Below are 23,237 nucleotides of genomic sequence, written 5' to 3'. Positions count from 1 at the left end.
TGGGTTTGGAAAAGCCCAAATTGCCGAGCTCTTCCAGGGAGAATAACTCAACTGGGCAGATTGTGTGAGCTGGAGCGGAGGTGGAGGTCAGGACGCCAAGATGGAATTTTCTGGCTTTTCTGCACACTGGGGACAGTTGCAGGGCTGTCTAGATCCCACAGAGCTCAACAATATGCCTGACTCACCACCCCTCTGAGGCTGCCCAGCCCACAGGTGACAGTGTCAGGGCTGCGGCCACCCGCCTTGTTCTGCCACTCAGCAACCTTGGACAAGGCACTCCTTCCCACAAGTCTCTTTATCCATACAATGGTAATGACAGCTATGTCCCAGGCTTACTCTAGGATTCCATGAGATCACTCTAGGTCAGAGGCTTTATCAATAAAGGTTACTATTATTACTATTACTGTTGTTGTTGATGTTTGCAGCCTGGCCCAACTCCTGGGCACTGCTTTGTCCGCTGGTTGCTGGTCTGTTTCAGGGACAGACACTAGCAAGGCGCAGGGCCGGCATGTTCGCTTTTTTGCATACATGCGAATCTTGCACTCAGAAGAGCCCCTCCTTCCACAGAGGGTCCAGCGGGGTTGCTTGGGGGACACATTCCAGAAAGAATAACTCTGTGTAACATGAAACCCTGAATCTGGAAACGCAGCCTCTATGGGAAATTGGAGGATAAGGTCTGGTCTGTGGACCGCCCAACCTCATTCCATACAAAAGGGATATTGAAACCCAAAGGCCTCATCCCTTGGCCTCCAGGACCTCTCACCGCTCACCTCTCAGCCTCTCACCGCTCACCGCGGCCTGAGAGATCTTCCTAAAAACCAAACTTGACCGGGACACTGCCTTGTTTCAACTCTTCCATGGCTCCTACTCAGGTTCCCCTGAGGTTTAGGTCCACACCCCTCATTGTGACCTACAGTGCTCTGTGGTCAGGCCACTGTCCACACCTACAGCCACACCAGAGCCTGCTCTGACCCAGCCACATGGGCCTCCAGCGGATCAAGTTCTTTCCTGCTCCAGGACCTCTGCACATCCGTGAGCCCTCTTCCCACTCTAACAGACCACTGCTAATTCTTCCAGATTCAAAAGTCCACAGACTTTGTTAAACCTCCAAATAATAATAGAAAGTAGGCCGGGCATGGTGGCTCACGTCTGTAATCCCAGCACTTTGGGAGGCTGAGCCAGATGGATCACCTGAGATCAGGAGTTCAAGACCAGCCTGGCCAATATGGCGAAACCCCGTCTCTACTAAAAATACAAAAATTAGCCAGGTGTGATGGCAGGCACCTGTAATCTCAGTTAATGAAGAGGCTGAGGCAGGAGAATGGCTTGAATCTGGGAGGTGGAGGTTGCAGTGAGCCGAGATCATGCCACTGCACTCCAGCCTAGATAACAGAGTGAGACTCTGTCTCAAAAACCTAAATAAATAGATAAATAAATAAATAATAGAAAGCAGTAATATTATCCCCACTTTCCAGATGAGCAGACTGAGGCCATCCACCTCAGGCCTGGAGTCTGGCTGGCCTGGCTTGAGGTTTAGTTGCAGGAGCCACTTGGTGATTTTGCAAGTGGCTCCTGCAATTAAACCTCAAGCCAGGCCAGTCAGACTCTGGAATCTTTAAGCACCCAAGGTGAAGCACCTGGTCACAGCTTCACGACCACAGGAGAGTGGAGGTCGCTCGAGAAGAGAGGCAGGCCAAGGAGAAGAACAGGGCCAGGGTAGCACAGTGTCAGGGTAGCACAGTGTCATGACATGGAAGCCATTCTCAATGCATTCAAACCCAGTTCAGCCACTCAGACGCTGTGGTCTAAGGCAGGACATTCAACCTCTCTGAACCTCAGTTTTCTCATCTGTAAAATGGGGCTAAATAATAATACAAACCTCACAGGTACATTGTGAGTATTGGGGAATGACACATGAAGTGCCTGGCCCATGGTGGACACTCAGGGCATGGCATGATGCCACCTTCCCTTGACGCATCTGGGGAGGCTGCACCAGTCCAGACCAGCCTAGCCCAGACTAGACTTGCATCACCCAAGGTTAGGCAGCCAGGGCCTGGGAACCATCCCTGCCCTGTTTTCTGTTTGGGGCTTTGTGTTTCCCAGCGTTTCCTTTGGAAAAAGTCCAGCTTCCTCCCCACTGGAAGGAGGCAGGAGGGGACTGTTCACGCCTGGGTCTGGATGCCGGAGGGAGCCTTGTGGGGAGATGACAAGAGCCTGGGGTTTGGAGTCAGGCCAGTCGGGTTTGAATCCAGGATCTGACCTTTACAACACTGTGTGGCCCTGGGCAAGTGACTTCACCTCTCTGAGGTGCCAATTTCCTCGCCTGATCTCTGCCTCAGAGGGTACTGGATGCAGATGGAGGGGTGGGGTGAGAGAAGGTTCTGGATGCAGTTCCCCAGTGTACATCCAGTGATCCCTTTTGGGGATGGGCTGAAGACCAGGGGAGAAGCCGAAGAACATTGACAGAGTGACCAAGACAAATGCTCCCTGGCAAACGGAATCCAGTGGGTGTCCTGCCTGGGATGGAGGTGGGAGGGACAAATTTAGGTCCAGCTTGTCAGCATGCTGCTGGAATGAGGGTCCAAAGCGATCAGACCTCCTCTGATTATTCAGGAGAAAAATCCATGCAAAACTGTCATGTAAAATCTCATGATTAAAGTATGGTAAGAAGTATATAGGATGATTCCATTTATATAAAACTCAAAACTGGCAAAACCAAGATAGTGGTTTCCTTGGAGGGAGGTGGGTGGTGCCTGGGAGGGGACATGAAGGATTTCAGGAAGCCAGCAACATTCTCTCTCTTAATCTGGGTGTTGGTAGCATGGGAATGTCCTCTTTGTAATCCTATGCTTTGTGCACTTTTCTACAATAAAAATGCTAGAATAAAGGCCGGGCGCGGTGGCTCAAGCCTGTAATCCCAGCACTTTGGGAGGCCAAGACAGGCAGATTGCGAGGTCAGGAGATGGAGATCATCCTGGCTAACACGGTGAAACCCCGTCTCTACTAAAAATACAAAAAACTAGCCGGGCGAGGTGGCGGGCGCCTGTAGTCCCAGCTACTCGGGAGGCTGAGGCAGGAGAATGGCATAAACCCGGGAGGCGGAGCTTGCAGTGAGCTGAGATCTGGCCACTGTACTCCAGCCTGCGTGGCAGAGCGAGACTGTCTCAAAAAAAAAAAAAAAAAATGCTAGAATAATTTTAAAACAAATCAAGGCTGCAGTGCTGGGAAGAAAGACTACCTACGGGGGCCAAGCTCAACACACCTGCAGGCTGCCTTCTGACTCTGGGCTGGAGACATGAGGCAGGCACAGGTGCTCTTGGCCCCTGACCCCCTTAGCGGGCAGGTACTTCCTCAGCCACACAGGAGGAACGCCCATCCTGCCCCACCCTGCTGCCTTGTCCAGAGCGGGCTGGACAGCCACAGTTCCTCTTGGCCAGATCTGCTGAGCTCACATTCTAGAGAAACAGACAAGCTCTGTCACTTAAATGATAAAGTCCCCCTAAAACTCACCCTTATTATACATTTTACTTTACCAAGAATGCCCAGAGGACAGTAATCAAAAGGCAGACTCAGGCTGGGTGTGGTGGCTCACGCCTGTAATCCCAGCACTTTGGGAGGCCGAGGCAAGTGGATCACCTAAGGTTGGGAGTTCGAGACCAGCCTGGCCAATATGGTGAGGCTGAGGCAAGTGGATCACCTGAGGTTGGGAGTTTGAGACCAGCCTGGCCAATATGGTGAAACCCCGTCTCTACTAAAAATACAAAAAAAATTATCCAGGCATGGTGGCGTGTGCCTGTAATCCCAGCTACTTGGGAGACTGAGGTGGGAGAATCGCTTGAACTTGGGAGGAGGAAGTTGCAGTGAGCCAAGATCACACCACTGCACTCCAGCCTGGTTGACTGAGCAAGACTCTGTCTTTAACGAAAAAAAAAAAGCAACAGGCAGACCCAGTTATATTTCCAAAAAAGGCTTCCTAGAATCTGGGTTTCACCAAGCCCACCTGCCAGCCCTGATCACCCCCACGAGGCTACAAACTCAACTGGTAGTGTCACTGGTGCCCAAGAGCCCCTGACATCACAGGGGTTGTGGTTGGCAGTGGAATTGCCCCAGCTCCATCCCTCTGCCTGGTCCAAAGCCTTGGTTTTATTTTTCTTTTCTTTTCTGAGGGCCAACAGGAGATGAACACACCTCCTAACATAAAGTGGTACTAACCAAAACAAATGCTCATCCAATGCATGCATTTGCACACTCATAAAAACATTACTAGACACCAAATCATTACAGGAAGGGGCGAACCTTCAATCCGCCGAGCCACAGCATTTTGAAGTGGATTTAAGATAAAGATAAAATAGGATGGGCACTGGCCCCAGCCCCACATTGGGTCCCCGTCCCCAGCCACGAGTGTATGAGAGAGAGACCAAGGAACTTTCTGGGTTTTGTGACTCTGTGTCCAATTTATAGAAAATGCCTTTCTGCGAGTTATTCTTAGTGTCTTATGTGGCTTTTATGGTTTCAAATAATACAATCCTGGGCCTTCTCTGCTCTCACTCCGGTCCTCAGCTGGGGAAGCCCCCGGTTCCAGACAGGCTGCAGAAATAATCCAGCCCATCCATTTGGCAAGAAAGCCAAATATTCTTGAAGAAAATACATTTTAAAAATAAGTGACACCTTGAGAATCCCACATGGTTGCTTTTGATGTAATGGTCTAACGCCCCTAATTCTGTGTGCCTGCAAGGGTCCAGCTCTGAGCAGCTACTTGCAGGCCCAGGCTTTAGAGCAGGGCCAGTGGTGAAGGCTGTGCCAGGCCTCTGGGCACTGCCTGGAGGTCTCCCATGCCCAGCACACAGTTGCCTGGAGCTGAGCATCACCTGCCCTGAGCCCAAGGGGTCTGTTTGCCCTCAAGCCCTGGTTGGAGGAGGAGGAGGGAGCTGTGATTTCCCCAAGTCTTGGTAGCAAGGCCCCTCTTCCATCCAATTATTATTATTACTTAAGACAGAGTCTTGCTCTGTCACCCAGGCTGGAGTGCAGTGGTGCAATTTCAGCTCACTGCAACCTCTGCCTCCCGGATTCAAGCAATTCTCCTGCCTCAGCTTCCCAAGTAGCTGGAATTACAGACACGTGCCACCATGCCCAGCTAATTTTTGTATTTTCACCAGAGATGGGGTTTCACCATGTTGTCCAGGCTGATCTTGAACTCCTGACCTCATGATCCACCCACCTCAGCCTCCCAAAGTGTCCATCCAATTATTTACCAAATATGTATAGAGGCCTGGTAGGTGCTGGGTGCTGTGGTGACCACTTACATTTCAGCCTCTCCACAACCCTGTAGGACAGATGAGGAAGCTGAAGTGTGGAGAGTAGGACAGGACCTTCCTGAAGTCCCACGGCCAGATCCTGAACCAGATCTGGGTGGCTCCCCAAGACCTGCTCTTGACCACTCCTAGCCACTGCCAGACCTCAGCCCTGGGCCACCCAGCCAGGGCACCGTCTCCCTCAGAGCTCCAATCCTGAGAGCTGATAGCAGCCTGGGCTCTAAGGGAGCCCAGTCTCCTGACCCACGGTGGAGGAATCCCATGACTAACGACCCAGATCTTGTGCTGGAAAGTCATGGGTCTGTGGCCAGAACCCCTACCCACTGAAGGGGAAGCTGCAGGAAGGACTTAGGAGCTTTGCTGGGGCTGGCTGTCTCCCGGCTGCGCGCGCGCACACACACACACTTGTGCGCAGCCTCAGAGCCCGAGCTCTGCCTCACCAGCAAATTCTGCCACAAATCTTGTCTCCCTGCAGCCCCTCTCCCATCAGGCTGGAAAACCCCAATGGGAGGGAGAACCAGTTCCCAGTCCTGACTCAAAGGACCCCAGCTGAGCCCCATCCCCTCACTCCTCTGTGTGGGCCTCCACCTGGGTTCAAGGTCGCTGTGAGGTCTCCCACCGGCACAGCAAGACCACAGACACTTGCACCGCGCTGCGGCAAGGTGGCCGTGTTACTCTGTGACGATCACACATGGCCATCTCTAGCTGAGAAGGGGCCTGACCCTTTGGCCCAAGTGCTCTGGGGGTCCAGCCACGCTGGGGTCCAAAAAGCATAACATGGTCACTGCTGGCTGGAAAGTTTCCAGCGCTGTTTCTGGGTGTTCTCGCTCCACTTCCGGAGTCAGTGTGGTTCTCCCTGGACCCTAGACCCGGGGCCACCTCCCAGGAATATCAGCCCCCAACCCGGCCCACTGCTTGGGACGGCTCTGGTCCACCCAGTCTGATCGCCTCTCGAGGATCTGAGGCTCGACAGGGCTGATGGCGCCGGAGCAGCGTGGGACGGCCCAGGCTTTCTGCAGCCCTGCCTCTCCGGGCAGAGTGGAGAGACACTCGCAGCTCCTGGTCCTTGTCTTCCCACTCCTCTGAACCTGGCCAGGACTGCACCCTGCGCTGCCCCAGATCCGTGCCTCCAGCTGGGATGGTAAACTGGGAGGGGGCAGTGTGGCTTTGGCTCTGGTCAGAAGCACAAAACAGTCCAGACAGCCCGGGGCGGGATGGACAGGGCTGGGTGGGGTGGGGGAGGGCAAATCCTAGAGCCGTGCCCGAGGGAAGAGGGTAGCGCAGAGGAGAGGGGCTAGGGCACGGCTCAGTGGAGCCGGGGCGTCCGCAGACTGGAAGGAGCCGGGACCCCCGGCCCAGAGCCTCCTTTTCCATTCTGGCTTCTTCCAGTGATTCGGAGCCTCCGACTCAGTCTTTCCCCAGGTGGAGAGAATCCGAGGCTCTTTCTGCCGCTGAAATCCGAGCGGGAGAGCATCCCGGAGCCGCCTGCGCGGAGCCAGCGGCCCCCGCGTCGTAGGCCGGAGGCGCCCGGGAGAATCTGCGGGTCCCAGGTCGCACCCGCGGTAGCCTGGCGGAGCAAGGTGCCGTTCGCCGCCTGCGGGCAGGAGCCGGCTCTGGGCCTCGGCCCCTGCTGTGCCGTCCGGTCGGCCGCTTCTTCGGCAACGAAAGCCGTGAAGAGGCGCAGGAGCCCCGATTGTGCTGGAGAGACCTGGGGCCTCTGCGCGTCTGCGTGCGAAGGACCCGAGACTGGCCAACTCAGCAGGGAGAACGGGACACGAGGAGTGACAAAGGGCAAGGAACGGGGCCTATAGGGAGGGTGTGTGTGTGTGTGTGTGTGTGTGTGTGTGTGTGTGTGTGTAGGGGGAATGAATGGACAGCGGGGAACGCATGGAGAGGGGCCCAAGGGGTGTGGACTCAGCAGCCCCACCCGGGATCAGAGAAGGCAGCCAGGCTCTGGCGTCCATCCAGCCAGCACCCCTACCTGGGCGCGGGCCGCATCGCGGCAGACCGCCCTATATCCGCCTTGGTGGCGTGGGATATGACTGGCAGGAGCGCGGGAGAGGCGCTGAGAATCCATGCGCCCCAGGACAGACCAGACGCGGCACGGAGTGGGACTGCCCACAAGTCCTCCTGCCGTGAGATCAGGACTTCGAGTTGCCGGGGGAATGTGCCTCTAGGCACAGTCAGCGGCCCCGGATCGGCACTGGACGCCAACTCAAGGGTTAGAGAAGCCTGGGAGGCCAGGTCGCAGGGGCCCTCATTCAGCCAAGGAGGGGGAAAGGAGAGCTCTAGGGTAGGAGAGGCCAGGCACACGGAAGGTGAGGAGGGGATGGAACCCTGCGCCAGGAGTTGGGGGTGCAGGGCCTGTGACTGGAGAGGATTCCCATGTGCACCCTAAAGCAGAGGGAGAGGGTCTGGGCCTGGAACGAGGACTGTCGCCTGGAGGTGGTCGCCCAGCCCCGGTTGCAGGGACTGACCGCGGCCAGCAGAGGGCAGAAAGTGCCTGGTCCGCCAGCCGGCCCCGAGCCGGGCTCGGCGCTTCGGGGCTCTGGCTCTAAGCGCCGAAGCCTTGCCCGCCCGGCTTCTCCCTGCAGCAGCCGCGCCCGCGCCCCAGATGCCCGGAGAAAACGGCCCAGGCCCAGGCCCAACTTCGCGGGTCCAGGCCTGGGGTTTCCAGGTTAAGCAAAGAGGAGACCAAGATGTGGGAGAGAAACTCCACATTTACTCGTCCACTTTCCCCGACCTAGACACACAAAGGCGCCCAGAAACACAAGAAGGCACAAAGCCCCCCACCCCGCCCCCACACACACACGCTGGGAGACACGCTAGCACACAGAAGCATTCAGAACCCCAGAGATACGCACAGATAACGCAAAGGTGACAGAGACACCCCTACAGAAAAGGATCGCAGACACAATACAGAGGTTGAGACACGCACAAAGACTTAGGCCCCTGCACGGACTGATGCAGACACACACACCAGACACAGGCACGAAGGACCCACACATTCACACACACACACGGGTGCAGGGAACTCAGACAAAGATCCACAGATTCACCCCCTGGGAGTCTGGAAGGTTGCGGGGACACACATACCGTGTGTGCAGAGTCAAGGTGCACACGGAGGCAAAAGCCGCAGGGGCGGGGGCCCGACACGCACAGACACACATAGATACCCACCGACACACACGCAGGTAGGGTGGGGCGGGAGCCTCTAATCCTCCACAAAGCCGGGCCCCTCCGCGGGGCCCCGCGGCGCAGGGAGCCACTTCTGACCCAAGCCTCCCGCAGGTTCCAAATCCGATCCGCCCTTTCGCCTCCAGCGAGGTCAGGGGACCCGCCCCCCCATGCCCTCCGCCCCCGCCCGGCTCCGCGCCGCTGCCTTGCTCCGGGAGGGGCCGGGGCCGCCCCGCAGCGAATCGCGGGGGTCAGTTCGCTGCTACCCCGGGCCGCACTCGCCCCCCTGCTCCCCGGTGAGACGCGCGTCGGTGGGGACCACGGGCCGCAGACAGCCGGTCCGACGCAGTGGCCTCTCGCACCGGACGCGGGTGCCAGGCCCGGCTGGCGCGGGAGTCGGCAGCTCCATCTCGCCGGCCTTTAGCGTCCAGTTGCCGAGGCCCACTTTGCCCAGGCTGGTCAGGGCACTGTCCTTGATCCGCGCGTCCCAGCGACCCCTGGCCGGGCACCCGGGCCACCAAAGGACGCCGATCTTGGCAGCCAACCTAATCTCTTTAGAGCCGCTACCCTGGGGCCACCACTCCCTCCCAGCGCCCCTCACTGCAAACCCTAGGAAGCCCGGGTCTTGCCCATGTCTCCCGCCCCTGCCCGGGGACCCCTTTTCCAGCCTTAGTTGTCCTCTAAACTCTCGGTCGCCTGAACCCAGGCCTGACCTTCCTTGTCGGCCCAGTGTCCCCCATTCTCGATCCCGGGGCCCCAACCTCCCATCGGCTCAGTCCTCCGCCCAATCTCTGCCAGGCCCGGAGCTTTTCCAGACCCCTCACCCACACTCTGGGCCCACTCCCCGTTCCTGGGCCTGAGCCCCCCTTGGACGAGTTCAGGACCAGCCGTCCTCACCTTCTGCCAGCCCCCATCCTTCGTTCCCGGGAGCCGGCCCGCTCCGCGGATCAAGCCGCCCCGAGCAGGCGCCGCCGCCCGGGGGACGCCGACTCAGCCCCCGCGACTTACCTCGGCCGACAGTCGGGGGTCCCCGAGTGTCCACTCCGGGCCGGCGCCGTCCCCTGGCGGAGCCGCCGCGCTCCCCGCCGTCCGTGCAGTCTGGCCTCGCTCGGGGCCACTTCTCGTAGCGCTGGAGCTTTACAAAATATTAATAATAAAGAAGGCAGGGGAGAAAAAAGAAAGCCTTCGCTCCCAAACTCCCAAATCAATTTTTCAAGGGGGTGGAGCAGAGGGATTTGTTTCGAAGGCGATCAAAACTTCTGCGAGGGGCCCACGGGGCAGCCGGCCGGGCCAGGGCGCCGGGGCCTGCGCTTGGGGCCGGGCGCTGCGCGGGGCGCGGGCCGGGGGCGCGGAGCCCCAGGGCGCGCGGGGGGGGCGGGACGGCACTATTTGACGTGGAGCCGGCGGCGCATCCCGGCGCAGGGATACGGGCCGCGGGGTTCAAATGTCAGGAAGTTTCGGGAGGTGAGGCGGCCCGTATCCCTCCGCCGCCAGCCCCAGCTCTAAACCCGGCGGCTCCGCGGGCGCACCATGGCACTGGAGTAGCGCGGGGAGCGCGCCCGGAGCCCCGCGGCCCGCTGCGCCCCGCCCGGGACCCCGCTGCGCCGCGCGCGCCCCCTCCCCGCCCGCGGGGCCGCCCCTGCACCCCCACCCCCTCCCCCGCCCGCCGCCGCCGCCACCGCCACCGCCGCCGCCGCCTCCTCCCCGCGGCTGGGTCTGCAGCCGCCGCCGCCGCCGGGCTCCGGGACTGACAAGCAGGTGACAGAGAAGCCGGCGCGCGTGGCTGCAAGTGTCCCGGAGAGTGCGGCGCGGGCTGCAGCCGCCCCGGCCCGCCCGCACGACGCCGGGGCCCGGGGCCAGCGCGTCGCCGCTCCACGATCGCCGGGAGCCGGCGCAACCCCTGCCCTGCGGGGGCCGCGCCTCCCCGGCTCCAGGGCCGCGGCGGCGGAGAGCGGGTGGACGGGCCGGCGGGCGAGCAGCCCGGCCGGCGGGGTCCGCAGCGCGCCCCGCGTCCCATGGATATAGCAACAGGTCCCGAGTCGCTGGAGAGGTGCTTCCCTCGCGGGCAGACGGACTGCGCCAAGATGTTGGACGGCATCAAGATGGAGGAGCACGCCTTGCGCCCCGGGCCCGCCACTCTGGGGGTGCTGCTGGGTGAGTGCGGGGTCGGAACGCCCGAATGGTCTCAGGCGTGGGACAGGGGCGTCCGGGCCAACAGATAAAGGAAATGGGTTTACAGGACATGGGGAGGGGGCAGAAAGACAGGACTACTGGAGTGATCACCAGAGGGCCGCAAGCACGCCTCCGGCAGGGGTCCTGAGGGGACAGGACAGCTGCAGTCGCCACCCACCATCCTTTACAGGCCTAGGTTCTAGAGCTGCCACTCCGGTGTGGTAGGTGGCGGGTGGCAGGGGTGATGGAGGACCTAGCAATCACCTTGGTGAGCTTGGGAGAGGCGCCAGGTCACCTGGGGTGGGGGAGATTCTAAGAGGAAAAACGTCTCCCTGGTCACTGGAACCACAGATTTGGGGGAGATCGGGGACAGAAGACCACGAACGCCACCGTGGGGCGTGTCAGCCAGCGAGCGTCCCAGCCTCACCTCGCCTGTCTTGGTCCCAGCCGGCCACCCTGCGCCGTGCCGTGCTCCTCATTTGTCTTAACACGGAGCGCGGATTCTCCGGAGAAGGGGAGAGCGCAGCGCCGAGCCAAGGCTCGAGGCCCGCGGCCTCCACGCCGGAGCCCGCGGACCGGTGCGGACTAGCCGGGGCCTCCCGGCCCCTGGCGCGGCAGTCCGGGGAGCGCAGGCGGCAGGAGGTGATCCCGGGCGGCCCGAGCCCTCGGGGCCGGGGGCTGTGGGCCCCGTGCGACCGGGACGCCGGGGCTGGGCCGGGCGGCGCTGACGGCCGGGCTTTCGCCCTGTGCGCTGCAGGCTCCGACTGCCCGCATCCCGCCGTCTGCGAGGGCTGCCAGCGGCCCATCTCCGACCGCTTCCTGATGCGAGTCAACGAGTCGTCCTGGCACGAGGAGTGTTTGCAGTGCGCGGCGTGTCAGCAAGCCCTCACCACCAGCTGCTACTTCCGGGATCGGAAACTGTACTGCAAACAAGACTACCAACAGTAAGCGCTTCTCGTCCTCCTTCCCCGCCACCGCCCGGCACTCGAGCCCGGTCAGCCCCCTGCCGGGCCCGGCCCTGGCCCGCTCTGCCGCCGGCTCTGTGCGCGACTGGGCCAGGCAGTTCCAAGGGTTCCGAGAGCTGCGCGTCTTGGGGCTGGTGCGGACCAACCCAGCCCAGCCGGCACTGATGGGGTCCTGGGAGCCTCCGGACGGCCCGCAGTTGCCATCGGTTGTCCCGGAATCCTCCGCTGGGCCGGCTGAGGGATTTGGTGCCTGGGTCCTGGGATGTAGGGTCTGGCCCTACGGAGGCCTGAATTGGGAACCCAAAATTTATTTCCAGAGGAAAACAGTGCTTTAGGGAGCCAGGCCTGGCGGACTGCTTCAAGGGCCTGGTGTGTGGGGGTTTGGGATTCCTGGAGCCTGGAGCCAGGAACCAGGAGCCAGGAGGTGGAGCGCTGGGCACTGAACGGCCTGAGCCGCAAGGGAGGCCCCCTTTCTGTCAGGCTCCCTGCTGCACTTTTAGTCCCTGATGGAGAGAAAAGAATGTCCATATTCCCCAAACCGTTCCATGCGGGAATTTTGCACTTGGCAATTTTCGTTGGTTGGAGAAGCATTCTAGGAAGAGGACCTCAAAAGGTGGCAAGTTACAATCTGGGGCTCCCAATGGGAGTGAGGAGCGGACCCAGTCAGCCCTCCCTAGAAGGCCTCCTTTCTGGTAGTGTGTATTAGGAGGGGGTTGGCCCGCTCTGCCCTGGTACAACACAAACCTCAGGGCTGAGGCCAGAGATGTGGGTTGAGCCTTTCTTGCTAACTAGTTCTTAGCTGAGACTGGATTTGTATGGCCGGGGTTGGGGACAGATAACAGTACATGCAGGCTTTTTCTTTTGACCTGCTGGGTTTTCTGCCTGGCAATGCAATTGGGACGGAGGCAGTGAGAAGGCACAACTGAAAGAGGGGTGTGGGGATCCCCAAAGCCCTGTTGCAGACACAGTGGGTGCCTGCAAAAGTTTTTAATGATGGCAGAAAACCGTCCTGGATGAGGCTGCAGAGCCGGTAGGCTGCTTAGGTGGTTTGGTGCTCAGAGAGGGCTCTGTATGCCCAAGCCTCCAGGGAAAGAAAAGCTGGGCTGCCGGCGCCTCCTGGTGAGTGCAACCTACGTGCTCTGCCCACGGATTGTCCCCAAATCCAGGGCCTAGTGGAAAGCAGCTCAGCCCAACTGTTAAACTGAGGCCTGGAAATAGTGCAGGCCAGAGCCCTCGAGAGTGCGTCGGATTTTACCCCAAAAGGTTCTGGCTGTGCCTGGTGGTCTGGGGGCTGAGCCTGAGCTGCTTTTTGCACCTAGCTCTTTCTTCCAGCTGAGGGATCTTTGGGTAGAGATTGGAGTCCATTCAGAGGGTCTGCTGTTTTGCTGGTCCCAGAGTGCAGCTGAGGCCTTCCTCTCAGTAGGAAGCACCCCAGATTTAGGCACACTGCCGTCAGTCGGCTTTGTGCTGTGCTCTGGACTAATATGATTCTAGTTCCCGGAGAGGGAGAGGCGGCCAGTAGGTTCAGCCACAGCCCAAGCATAGAGCAGCACAAATTGAATGGGGAAAATAGTTTGGGGTAGATGTGGCTGTGGGCTCTGGGCCGGCTAGAGGAGCCCCTCTGCCGGGTGCACCAGCCTCCAACCCCCTCCCCACCACGCCCTGCACCCCTGGCCACACTCTGCTTGCCTGACCCCGAGCTCTGGCAGTGCCACTTACACCCAGCTCAGCCACCAGCCTGGACGACAACACGGGGGAAAGGGGGCCCAGGAAACTAGAAACAGGCCTCCGAATCATTTGCACGGCTTAAGAGAAAAAAAAAAAAACAAAATATGTTGAAAAGACTTTCCAATCGCTTGTACGTAGTCTGCCCTCCCCCCACTCGCCATAATTATTTATGGAGCTTCTATTTTTAAAAAAGAAAGGATACCCCCTGGTTCTTCAGGCACAGAATGGTAAAGTCATGAAATTTCAGCTGGATGTTACCTTAGAGATGAGCGGCTCACCACCTCATCTTACAAAACAATTAAACGTTAAACATTTGTGACTGCTTTGTCCAAAGTATATTTGTTTTAAAAAGAAAAAGAAAGTCACCTAAGAGCCGGCTTCTTCAGTGCAGTCCGGTGTGTTGGGAATGGTTTTTGGCACAGGGCAAATCTCAGGTCGGCAGACCTCACTCAGTCTGGATCCTGTGGGGCTGAAGCCTGGGGTGGGGAGTGCATTATTCTAGCTGTGGACAGTTCACTCCTCCTCCCTCATTCCGTTTTTTCCAATAATGCCAATTAGGTATCTGTGTTAGGCCGGCGGGCAGGATGTGCTGGGGGTGGGGTTGTGGGGTGGTTGTTATCAAGACAATCTTGGGGACAAATACCCAGTGAGTCGTTTCACAGGGAGATGGAGCACCGCTCCAGGCAGGCAGCAGCTCACTGGAAAGGGATGTTCTTTGCACAATAAAAATTTTTTTATTTACATTTCTTTTTTTCTTTGAGAATTGCAGATGCATATTTATTTCATTTGTGTGTAAATGCTTTTCAGACAAGAATCCAGGCAAGCGGGCACAGAAACGTGCCTTCTTGATTTTGTCGAGTCTGTGCGTCAGCGGTATTGGGAAATTAACAACCCCCCAACCAAACACAACTTCTGAAAAATGTGTCCTCAACCCTGGTTGAGTTGCAGGGTTCCATCCTTAAAAAGAGGTTGCCGTTTTTAGTAAGTGTCTCTTCCTCCTTTCGATTTGTTCTCAAAGATCCCAGACTCCCAGAAGTGCCAAGTTCTTTTACGCACCACGGGGGTAATTAATTGACACTGGGGCACATTGAGCTGAATTTGATAAAAATCCTTTTGTACATCCTTGGCGGGCAGAAGAGAGCGCCGGCCGTGGAGTTTGGGCATTTTCACTCTTAACTCCAAAAGTCTGCTTTTTCCCCATGAGTGATTTTTGGGGGATCCTTCAACAACAACAACAACAAAAAAGCAGTCTTTTCGGACAGAAAACCGGTTAGGAAACGGAGAGGAAACGCAGCCTCCCCCAAATCAGGAACACCTCTCACCGTCCTCCACCGGAGAACAAATGAAAAATAAGGCACGTTCTCCCCTCCCATGTTTTTTTTCTTGGCGGCTTGGCCAAATAGAATTATGTAACTCTCTTTTCTTGCCGTCTGTCGCTCGTCTGGAAAGGGTTTTTATCCTGAAGAGGTGGAGAATTCCTGGAGGAGGCTCCGGAAGGGGGGAGGGTCGGTGGGAGAGTCCAAAAATCTGTCACAAAATGGAGTCTAATCGCTTGTAAGACAGCTCCCAGGTTTGGCGACCCGAGACCCGCTGGGGTGCAAGCGGGCGCCTTTGTGCACGGCGAGACGCGGGGCTGCGGCCCGGGCCGCGCTCCTACCTCGGCGGCGGGGCCGCGGCGCCCTTCCGCCCGCAGGGCCTGCCCGGGCGGCCGAGCCTCTCGGCGGCACAGACTTCCAGGGCTCCGCCGGGCCCGCCGGGGGCCCTTTGGGCTCGCCTGCCCAGGTAGGATGTGCCCAGCTTGTCAGAAGGGGAGCATCCAGGCTTTGATTGAGTTTCACAAAAAGCCCTCTTGAGTCCTGGGGTGAGTTTTTTAAAAATTTCCCCCAGCTGGCTGTGGCTCCAGTGGCCCAACCGCTCTGCCCTGCACATTCCTTTCCTTGGAAGTGTTTAGCCCGGGAAAGACCTTCCTGGGAGGCTCACCTCTCCCCCCACACTCCCCATCCAACTCCCGCGTTCGGGTGTGGCCCAGGGGGAGAGCAGTCAGCCTCTGGCCTTCTCTGGCTACTTCTCCCAGCCTGGAAGGCCTCCCATAGGCTCCCCTGCAGGGTGCCGCTTCAAGCAGCACCCCTTCCTCCGTGTGTACCCCAACCAGCGAGCCCCCCTGCCCCAACCATCAAACTCACTCAGGGCTGCAGAGCGCCTGTCCTGGAAACTGTCTGCTTGGGAGGAGGAGCCAGGACTTTGCCTTACAAAAAGGCTTCTATGGTGCTGTCTCTGGGGGCCGAGGCCCAAAGGGCCCACCCTGGCAGCCCAAGTCTGGGGACTCTCTGGCCCTTTGGAGGGTACCTCTCCATTTAACCCCAGCACCTTGGCTGTGTGCAATGGGGTAAGCACAGGCCTTCCTGGGGCTGCAGTCCCCTGCTGCTGAACGGAGACATTATTCACAGTGACTCCTGGCTCACCCTCAACTCCCCGGGCGCTGGGCTGGTGTGGCCTCATTTGTTTGCCCTATTTTTCTTGAGTGGGGTAAGTAGGCTGGGAGGATCTCCTCTGGGGTATGTGATTGGTTACTGTCAGCTCTCTCCTGCCCTGTCCATTGGAGCCAGACTTAAGAGACCACATGGCCCTGGCACCTACCTGATCCTCCTCTGAAATGGGGACTTAATCTGCTGGGGGCACGTATTCTTATAAGGACTTGAGATAAGGTACCCCAAAGGACTTGGCATCTTGCCTGGCTTGTTATTAATACTCTGGAAGTTATTGCTGTTACTGTTCTCACCATGAGCATGGCAGGGAATACCTTGTCTCCGAGGACACACACCACACTGCCAACAGGTTCTAAACCCAGGTTCCATGGTACACAAGGTTTACCCTCAGCCTCTCCATTCAGGGAGGATGAGGAGCACCCTGGGGAAGCCATTGCCTTTCCTTTCATAGGACACTGTGAAAGTCTTGTCTTCCTCAGCCATGAAAAGAGCTTTAGACTCCGAGTCAGACCTGAGTTCACCTCCCAGCCCCAAATCTTAGCAGCTGTGTGATCTTCGCTAAGTGGTTGCCCATCTCTGAGCCAGGGCTTCATCAACAAACTGGGGATGATGATGTGACTTTGCGGGGTGGTTATGAGGATTACACAGGCACCTGGTGGAACTCCAATAAATATTCCATTCTCTGGGGGATCCGTTATCCTCTCCTGCACCTCATTCTCTGGGGAATCCATTATCCTCTCCTGCACCTCAAGAGAGGTAGAAAACCTGATTGCGTGGGTGTGCACAGATGCCAACTGCATTATCAGAAAGGGCTGCAACAGGGTGGCCGGGTGTGCTGGGCTCTTTCTCCTTGGGGGACAGACAGGGTGGTCCAGAGCAACAGTATTTCCACCAGGAAACAATTGGCATCTCCAGGGCCTGCATATAGCTTGGAAAAGCTTAATAATTCATATTTGAAGAACTGTTCGTACTTATTGTTTTGTGATTGAAGCCACAGAAAATAAAGCTCAGCCAATGGAGAAGGGGGTAGGTGGGGGAGAGATCCGGGGATTTGTGTATTTCTCAGAAGGAAGATGAGGTTTAAAATGTGGAGAAACACCGTTCCAGGAGCTCAGAAGTCCCCTCAGCTCAGGCTCTGTGGCCTTGTGAGGTTTCCACCCATGGGTGGCTGGCGATGCTTCTCCAAGGAGCCGCCTTTGTCCTGCGGCTCTGAAGTTTCTAAAAAATAAAGAAAAGGAAGGGGAAAAAAACCAGTCCTACTTTGGCATCAGTTAGGCTGAAGGATGGAGGATACTCTCACCAACATGAGTTATAACTTCCAATTTGTTGGACACCACAATCAAGCCTCAGCCAGGGGAGGAAGGAAGGGAGGGATAGTCCACTCATACAAGGAGCCACATGTGAGCTGTCAGTCACTTGGGGGTGCCCGAGGACCCTGGCTCTCTGGCTGACCCAGCCGGAAGTTCCTCTGGCCCTCTCCAACCAGATTCTGTGCTGATGGCAGCAAAGAGCAAAACCAAAATTATATATATTTATTGCCACTGCAGTCAGAAGTGGAGAGACGGTGGTAGTGAGAGAGGGCTAAGGCTGAAAACCATATTTGAAAAAGTTGATTCACGAAGGTAGAGGAAGCAAAGTGGCAGACGTTTGCCATTTCATCAATCGGCTGGTGTTCTCCATTCATGTCATAAATGTCTCCTGTCATTTGATGCCAAAAGCAACATGATTTGGTTCCCCGGTGGCCTATAGGGTTTTTCTCTCTCGCTCTCTCTCTTTTTTTTTTTTTTTTTTTTTGCAGTAAATGTTTATTTGTTAATAATATACTTTAAACAGCCTAGCCTTGACCTCAAGTCTCCTGAAGCATCCATCTTCTCTCAGAAAAATGTTTCAAAGTTTGTGTAATTTTGGGGGGAAGGTGTAACTGACGGAGCAGTGAAGGGCCTGTGTTTGCTTTAACTACTGCTGCGGTGGGGAGTGGTGGGGCATAAGGGGCCACTGTGCTCGCAATGGCAACTTTCTTGGGTTTCAGGCCGGCTGACAGCACTTCCTCTCTGCCCTTTACCTTTGCTTCGCCTGATCAGTACAAATAAATTTCAGCGTGGGCCCTTCCTTTGTTATTCCCTGGATAATACTGTATCCATTTCTGCTCAGCATCTTGACTGGCAGCCGCTGGACCTGCCCTGCTGACCTTAGGGCCCCAAAGGGAGGATGAGGGGCTGGGGATCTGGGGATGTGTGGGTACATTTGTAGGGAGGCTTTGTCTCAATTGGGAGCCTGGCTCAGACCAACCCTGGACAAATGTCCTGGCTGATGGCAGAGCACCTGGCTGGCCTTGGCACTTGGTGAACTGGGGGGAAGTGTTGCTGAAGGAAAAACCCGGTTCCTGGAGCCCGGTTCCAGAAGAAACAAAGATGTTTGCTTCCTGGCCAGGCCAGTGCGGTGAGAGAGGCTTTCCTGGGAACTGTGGGGAGGTGGCTAGCTGGGGAAGGTTGTAATGGCCACCCAGAGCAACAGCGATGCCCACTGGGTCTGGCAGGAATGAGGAGGCCACCGAGCTGCTGGGTAGCTGAAGATGAGCTGAGCATGCTTGGACACAGGGCCGTTAGGGGTCCCTCCCCCAAGCACCTCCTGAGGAGCTTCAGCAGCAGTGACAGGAGGGGAGGAGCAGCACTGGGTTGGGACGGGACAAGTTGGGTGTGACTGCTGTTCCCCCTTCTCCCGCCTCCTGCCTTCCAAGGGGACTCTCTGACTCTTGTCATGTGACTCCTGGATTGCTATAGTTACTGGGCTGTTGGGTGTGGGCACCGGACCAGGACTGAGCTGCCCAGGCCTTTGGGGTTCCAGAGGATCAAGGTGCTCTGGGGTGACCTCCTCCAAATGGAGGGGTCCTGCAGTGGGGCACACTTTATCAAAGGAAGAGCAAGCTTGTTAGCAGTTACAGAATGGGGATCCAGAATGTCTCCATCTTCTAGTGACAAAGGCCAAGGGCCTTTAGGGAAGGACTGACAGCTCTTCCTCAGCCTCAGTTCCCTTTTCTGTGAAAAGGGGATGGTAATTCCAATCTTACAGGGTTGCTCTGAGAATAAAGTGGAACAAACCCAGATGCCAGCCGGTGTTGGGCATGCAGTCAATGTATGTTTTCTTCCTTCCTGCTGGGAAATGAGCCCAAGGCAGCCCCGTCTGGCAGGAATGCATTGTCTGTCCTGTGTGGGAGGCCCAGAAAGTGCAGCCTCCTGAACAGGCCTCCCAGAGGGGTCTTGCCCACCCTTCTGCTCCTCACCCAGGTTGGGGGCCTGTGTTTTTATTTATTTATTTATTTTTTACCTTGAAAAGGGAATGGGGCCCGTCTGGATGCCAGGGGCTGCTCCTCGGAGCCAAGGCCAGCCTGTGGATGGGCCCTCATTACTACTGAGACACGTAGGTCCCATTTTTTCCAAGAGGCTCCTGAGCATGGTCAGTGTAGATGTGAATTTGCAGGAGCACAGCCTTACTGAACAGGGAGGCAGGACGCAGTCGTGTATCTAGAAGGGCAAGGCATTGGCGTTTGTTGAGCCCCTGTGAAGTTCACTGACTGTACCGTCCCAGCTCTGTGCGGGGAGGAAACTGAGGCTGAGCAGCTTGAACAACTTCCCCCAGGCCCAGAGTTACTCTGTAGCAGATTTTTCCCGGCCCAGAGTTACCCTGTAGCAGATTTCCCCCCAGGCGGGTCCAACTCCCAAAGCCGGATGGGTTCTCTAAGTCCTCCTATGCCGACCTTCCGGAAGGTGCAGGCTCTACACTGTTGCCAATCTCCCCCAGAACGCCCAGCCTGGCAAGGGTGGGGAGGAGGAGTCGCTACCCCGAGGGCTGGGAGGCAGAGTGTCACTGACCTTCTCCGTGCGGATTGCCCCCTGTAGGGCCAGCCCTGGTCAGAGGAAGAAAAAGGTTAGAATAATTGCCTTCCCCTGGGCGGGAGAGCTTCCTTCGACGTCCGGACACGCGGATGGGGCGGCTTTCAGCGGCCTCCACCCGCCCATCCCTCCAGGCCCAACTCTCGGCGGTTCGTGCACCACGTTCTCCTTTCCTGGGAGTGGGATGACACCAAGCATAGGCTCCTGGGCTCCGCAGCCGAGTCGCGGGCGCCAGCGGCGGTTGATGAATTTCGGTGTCACCAAGGGTTTAGCCCGGATTTGGGAACCGCGCGCTCTAATACGCGCACACGGTCCTGCCCTTTCTAAAGCGTAGCCCTTTCACCCGGCCGCTGATTTATGGAGGAATCCGATCCTGAGACTGGCTGGGCTGGAGCCTGGAGTCCGGGGCCCTACAGCAGCCTTCGGGCTCCTCAGCGTTTCGGGGACCCTTGGTGGCTTGGGGACTCACCTGGGCTGGGCTCGGGGTGCCCTACCGGGTGGGGCCTTCCGCGGTCCAGAAGGAGCCAGTGATTCTCCTAGGAGCCACTGCAGGCTCCCGCTGGAGGGAATAAGGCTGGCGGGGAGAGTTGGCATTTTCATTTCTTGTTGAGCACAGCCCTCGCCCCTCCCCAAGCCCTCCCGCCGACCCCCTCGGGCTGGCCGAAAGCAGCAAGTTAGGGAGGTTTGTTTATTGAGAGAACAGAAAATTAGGGGTTGCGGGGGAGAATCTAAGACCCTTTTCCCGCCTGAGAAATGTGCAAAGTCCCTCAGCTCCTGGAGGCAACCAGGCGGCCCGAAAGCTGAGTTCCTGAGTTCCCGGCGTGGACGCTAGGGCAGACCCCAGCCCCCTCCCTCCTGCGCCCCAGCCCGAGGGCGGCGAGCGGCGGGTTTTTTTTTTTTTTTTTTTTTTTTTGGATTTGGTTTGCAGGGGGGAAATGTGGTTGTATCAATCCACAAATATTTACTCTTAACAGACTTGTATCTGTGGAGATTTCGAACAAAGACAGTTTAGGGGGATTACAAAAACCCTAAACCCCGTTTTTCTCCCGGACTTGGTGCTTTAAATGCCAATTATAGGCGAGCCATATCCAACAGCAACGGGGAAAGGCGAGCAGGCTCCGGGGAGGGAGGTGGGGGGCGAGTCCGGCCATTAAATGTAACTTTTCATTATGAAAAGGATTTCGCCGGTTTTATCTTCTAATAAGATTATGTCACGAACACAAGTACCTAGGATGGTGCTGAGTGACAGGGCTCTGTCGTTTAATCAGAGGCTGTGCCGCTCAAACCGCGGGGCCCTTTGTCCCACGGAGTGAACGACGGAAACTTGCAGTCCTAATCCCCTTATTCATGTCAAGCACAGAAAAGAAGCCGAGCACCTTACAACCGTGTCCCCTCCACCCCTTCCGAGGGCCGCGGGAAGAGGGGGCTCCGGCCCTGTGGCCCACTGACGCTTTCCGTTTCCTAGCGCGCTTGGGCCTCAGGAGCCGGAGCGTTGCTGCGGGGGCGGGGGAAGGGGTGGTTTTGCGGGTGCCTTAATTGGCAGCGTCTGGAAAATGGGGACAATGACCCCACGACTAGATGATGAATGGGGGGAGGGTTAGTGGGATGTTTTTGCCTTCTCTGACCGAGAGCACGGGTCCTGCTCTGTCCCCTTTTCCCAGGAAAGGTGGCACTCTGGGTGCACACCCACCACACCCCCATTAAAGCGGGATTGACCAGAAGAGAGGCCGAATGGAGATGCCAGGCTGGGGCCCTCAGCGGGGCAGATTTCGTTGGATCCCTGGGACTAATGTCGCAGCGCTCGCACTCCTGCAGGTCTCCAGGGTTGGCCATTCCCGGCTGCATGCTCGGCCCCTTTCTTCCGAGGGCGAATTCCTTTGTTCGACCCCCGCGGAAACCCGCTTCTCCGCCAGGCCCGTGGCGCCTTTCTCGCCACCTCCGCCGCCGCCGCCACCACCTTCGTCCCACCGTTTGCAGGGCTTTCCTGCGGCGCCCTGGCCGCGGAGACCCAGCCCCGTCTGCCGACTGGCCCTTCGACGTCGCCGCCGTGCCTGAGCCCCGCTGCCTGCTCGGACAAGCAGAACTCCGGCAGGCGCAGCGGGCGCCGAGGCTCGGGCTTTAGCCGCGGCGCTCGCCTCTGGGCGCAGTGGGGAGCCGCGGGCGTCGGAGAAGCGGCCGCGCTGTTCCGGGTCGCTGCACCGGCTGAAAAAACCAAAAGCAAAACCAACACCCAGCAAACGAAGGCTGCGTGCCCCCGGGGGCTCCGTTTTGCTCCCCTCATGGACACAGGGGTGGGGAGCTCCTGGGGTTTCAGCCCAAAGGCTCCAGTCAGCGGAACCAGAGGGGGGACTTCGGAGGAATTTGTCTCTGATGTCCCCGCTCCTTGGCCTCCTATTAGAGCTCGTAGAGGATCCGCTCTTGAGTCCCCGTGCGCCCTGGCAGCGGTCGGGGATGCCAGAGTGCACGCAGTCTCCTGCGCGCCCAGCCCAGACTCCGGGCGCAGGGAGGATCGGGCTGAGAGCAGGGTGTCACCTCATAAAAGCGACAGGCAAGGGCTGTCCTCCTCCTATAGGGAGGGAGAAGGAGCAGGAAGTGATGCTTCCATCTCTGACAGCGTAGGGACGGGGAACTCCGATGGAGGAAACCCTTTCTGGGCAGGACGACTAGAGGGATAGGGCAGGGCCGGAGACCATGAGATTCGCTGCCATTAAGTATGGGACGGGCAGGCGACAGCAGGGAAGGGGACCGACGGAGCCAGAAGCCCCGAGCTCACCTCCCGCCTGTCCTCTCCTGGAGACCCCTCTGCAATCCCGGCTCATTCGGCAACCAGCCCTTCCTTCCAGGTCAGGGGTGGGGGAGAGACTTTCTCCCTCAAAACACTTGATACCAACTTTGTTTTTTTGGCAAGAAAAATAAGCCTTGTTTGGAAAGGGGGGGTTGGGGGGCGTCGAGCGAGAGAGGGAAGGAGCGAGGAGGCGGCGGCGGAGCAAACTCTGCGGATTAGGTTTCAGCGCCTCCGCCCCACCCCCAGCCCCGCGGCGGTGATTTGTGTGCGGGGGTCTGTGACCCTGCGAGCATCAAACGGCCCGCGGGAACCGGCCGAGTTCAGAGGGACAGTGGGCCGAAGGGCGGCCTAAGACAACGCAGATGGTTCCTATCAGCCCGACCGGGACCGCAGCGTCCGCCCGTCCGTCCGGGCTCCTCCGCAGGGAAGAGGCCTTGGTCTTGGGGGAGGCCCCCGCCTGAGCGTTGATTAGGGTCTGGACGCAACAGTCCACGCCCAGTCGGCCCCAGTGGAAAGGAGGCCTCGGAGACTAGTGTCAGAGGGTTCCTCGGCCAGGTCGTCCTGATCTTACTGGGCTCAGGAGGAGCCTGATGTGCCTGGTCTCCAGAGTGACCTCTGAGCAGGGACCAGCAGGAGAGAGACCCTCTAGCCTCCTCCCAGTGGCCAGGTTACCCTGTCCCTGCCCTGCAGGCAGCTGAGGCTCATCCACGATATAGTGCCCC

General features: G+C 58.0%; 1 protein-coding gene and 1 long non-coding RNA gene across 3 annotated transcripts in view; one reads left to right on the top strand and one right to left on the bottom strand.

Annotated features, from left to right (window-relative positions):
- The window catches only part of LOC123569180 (uncharacterized), a 30,721-nt gene extending 20,869 nt beyond the window's left edge, over nucleotides 1–9,852 (bottom strand). The window contains exon 1 of the long non-coding RNA XR_012424395.1: nucleotides 9,498–9,852. This is a non-coding gene — a long non-coding RNA (uncharacterized lncRNA). The remainder of the gene's footprint in view (nucleotides 1–9,497) is intronic.
- Nucleotides 9,853–10,245: 393 nt separating this feature from the next.
- LMX1B (LIM homeobox transcription factor 1 beta) overlaps nucleotides 10,246–23,237 on the top strand; it is an 86,755-nt gene continuing 73,763 nt past the window's right edge. Inside the window, exons 1-2 of one of the 2 annotated variants that reach the window (XM_045373817.3) lie at nucleotides 10,246–10,643; nucleotides 11,419–11,605. In XM_045373817.3, the coding sequence (XP_045229752.1) occupies nucleotides 10,505–10,643; nucleotides 11,419–11,605 (326 nt within the window). In that variant the 5' untranslated portion in view covers nucleotides 10,246–10,504. The remainder of the gene's footprint in view (nucleotides 10,644–11,418; nucleotides 11,606–23,237) is intronic. The other variant, XM_005582201.5, reaches the window with a different exon arrangement.

This window comes from Macaca fascicularis, chromosome 15 (genome assembly GCF_037993035.2).
Source record: "Macaca fascicularis isolate 582-1 chromosome 15, T2T-MFA8v1.1".
Classification (NCBI taxonomy): domain Eukaryota; kingdom Metazoa; phylum Chordata; class Mammalia; order Primates; family Cercopithecidae; genus Macaca; species Macaca fascicularis.
Note: the sequence above shows the minus strand (reverse complement) of the source record. Positions and strands in the feature narration are given on the sequence as shown.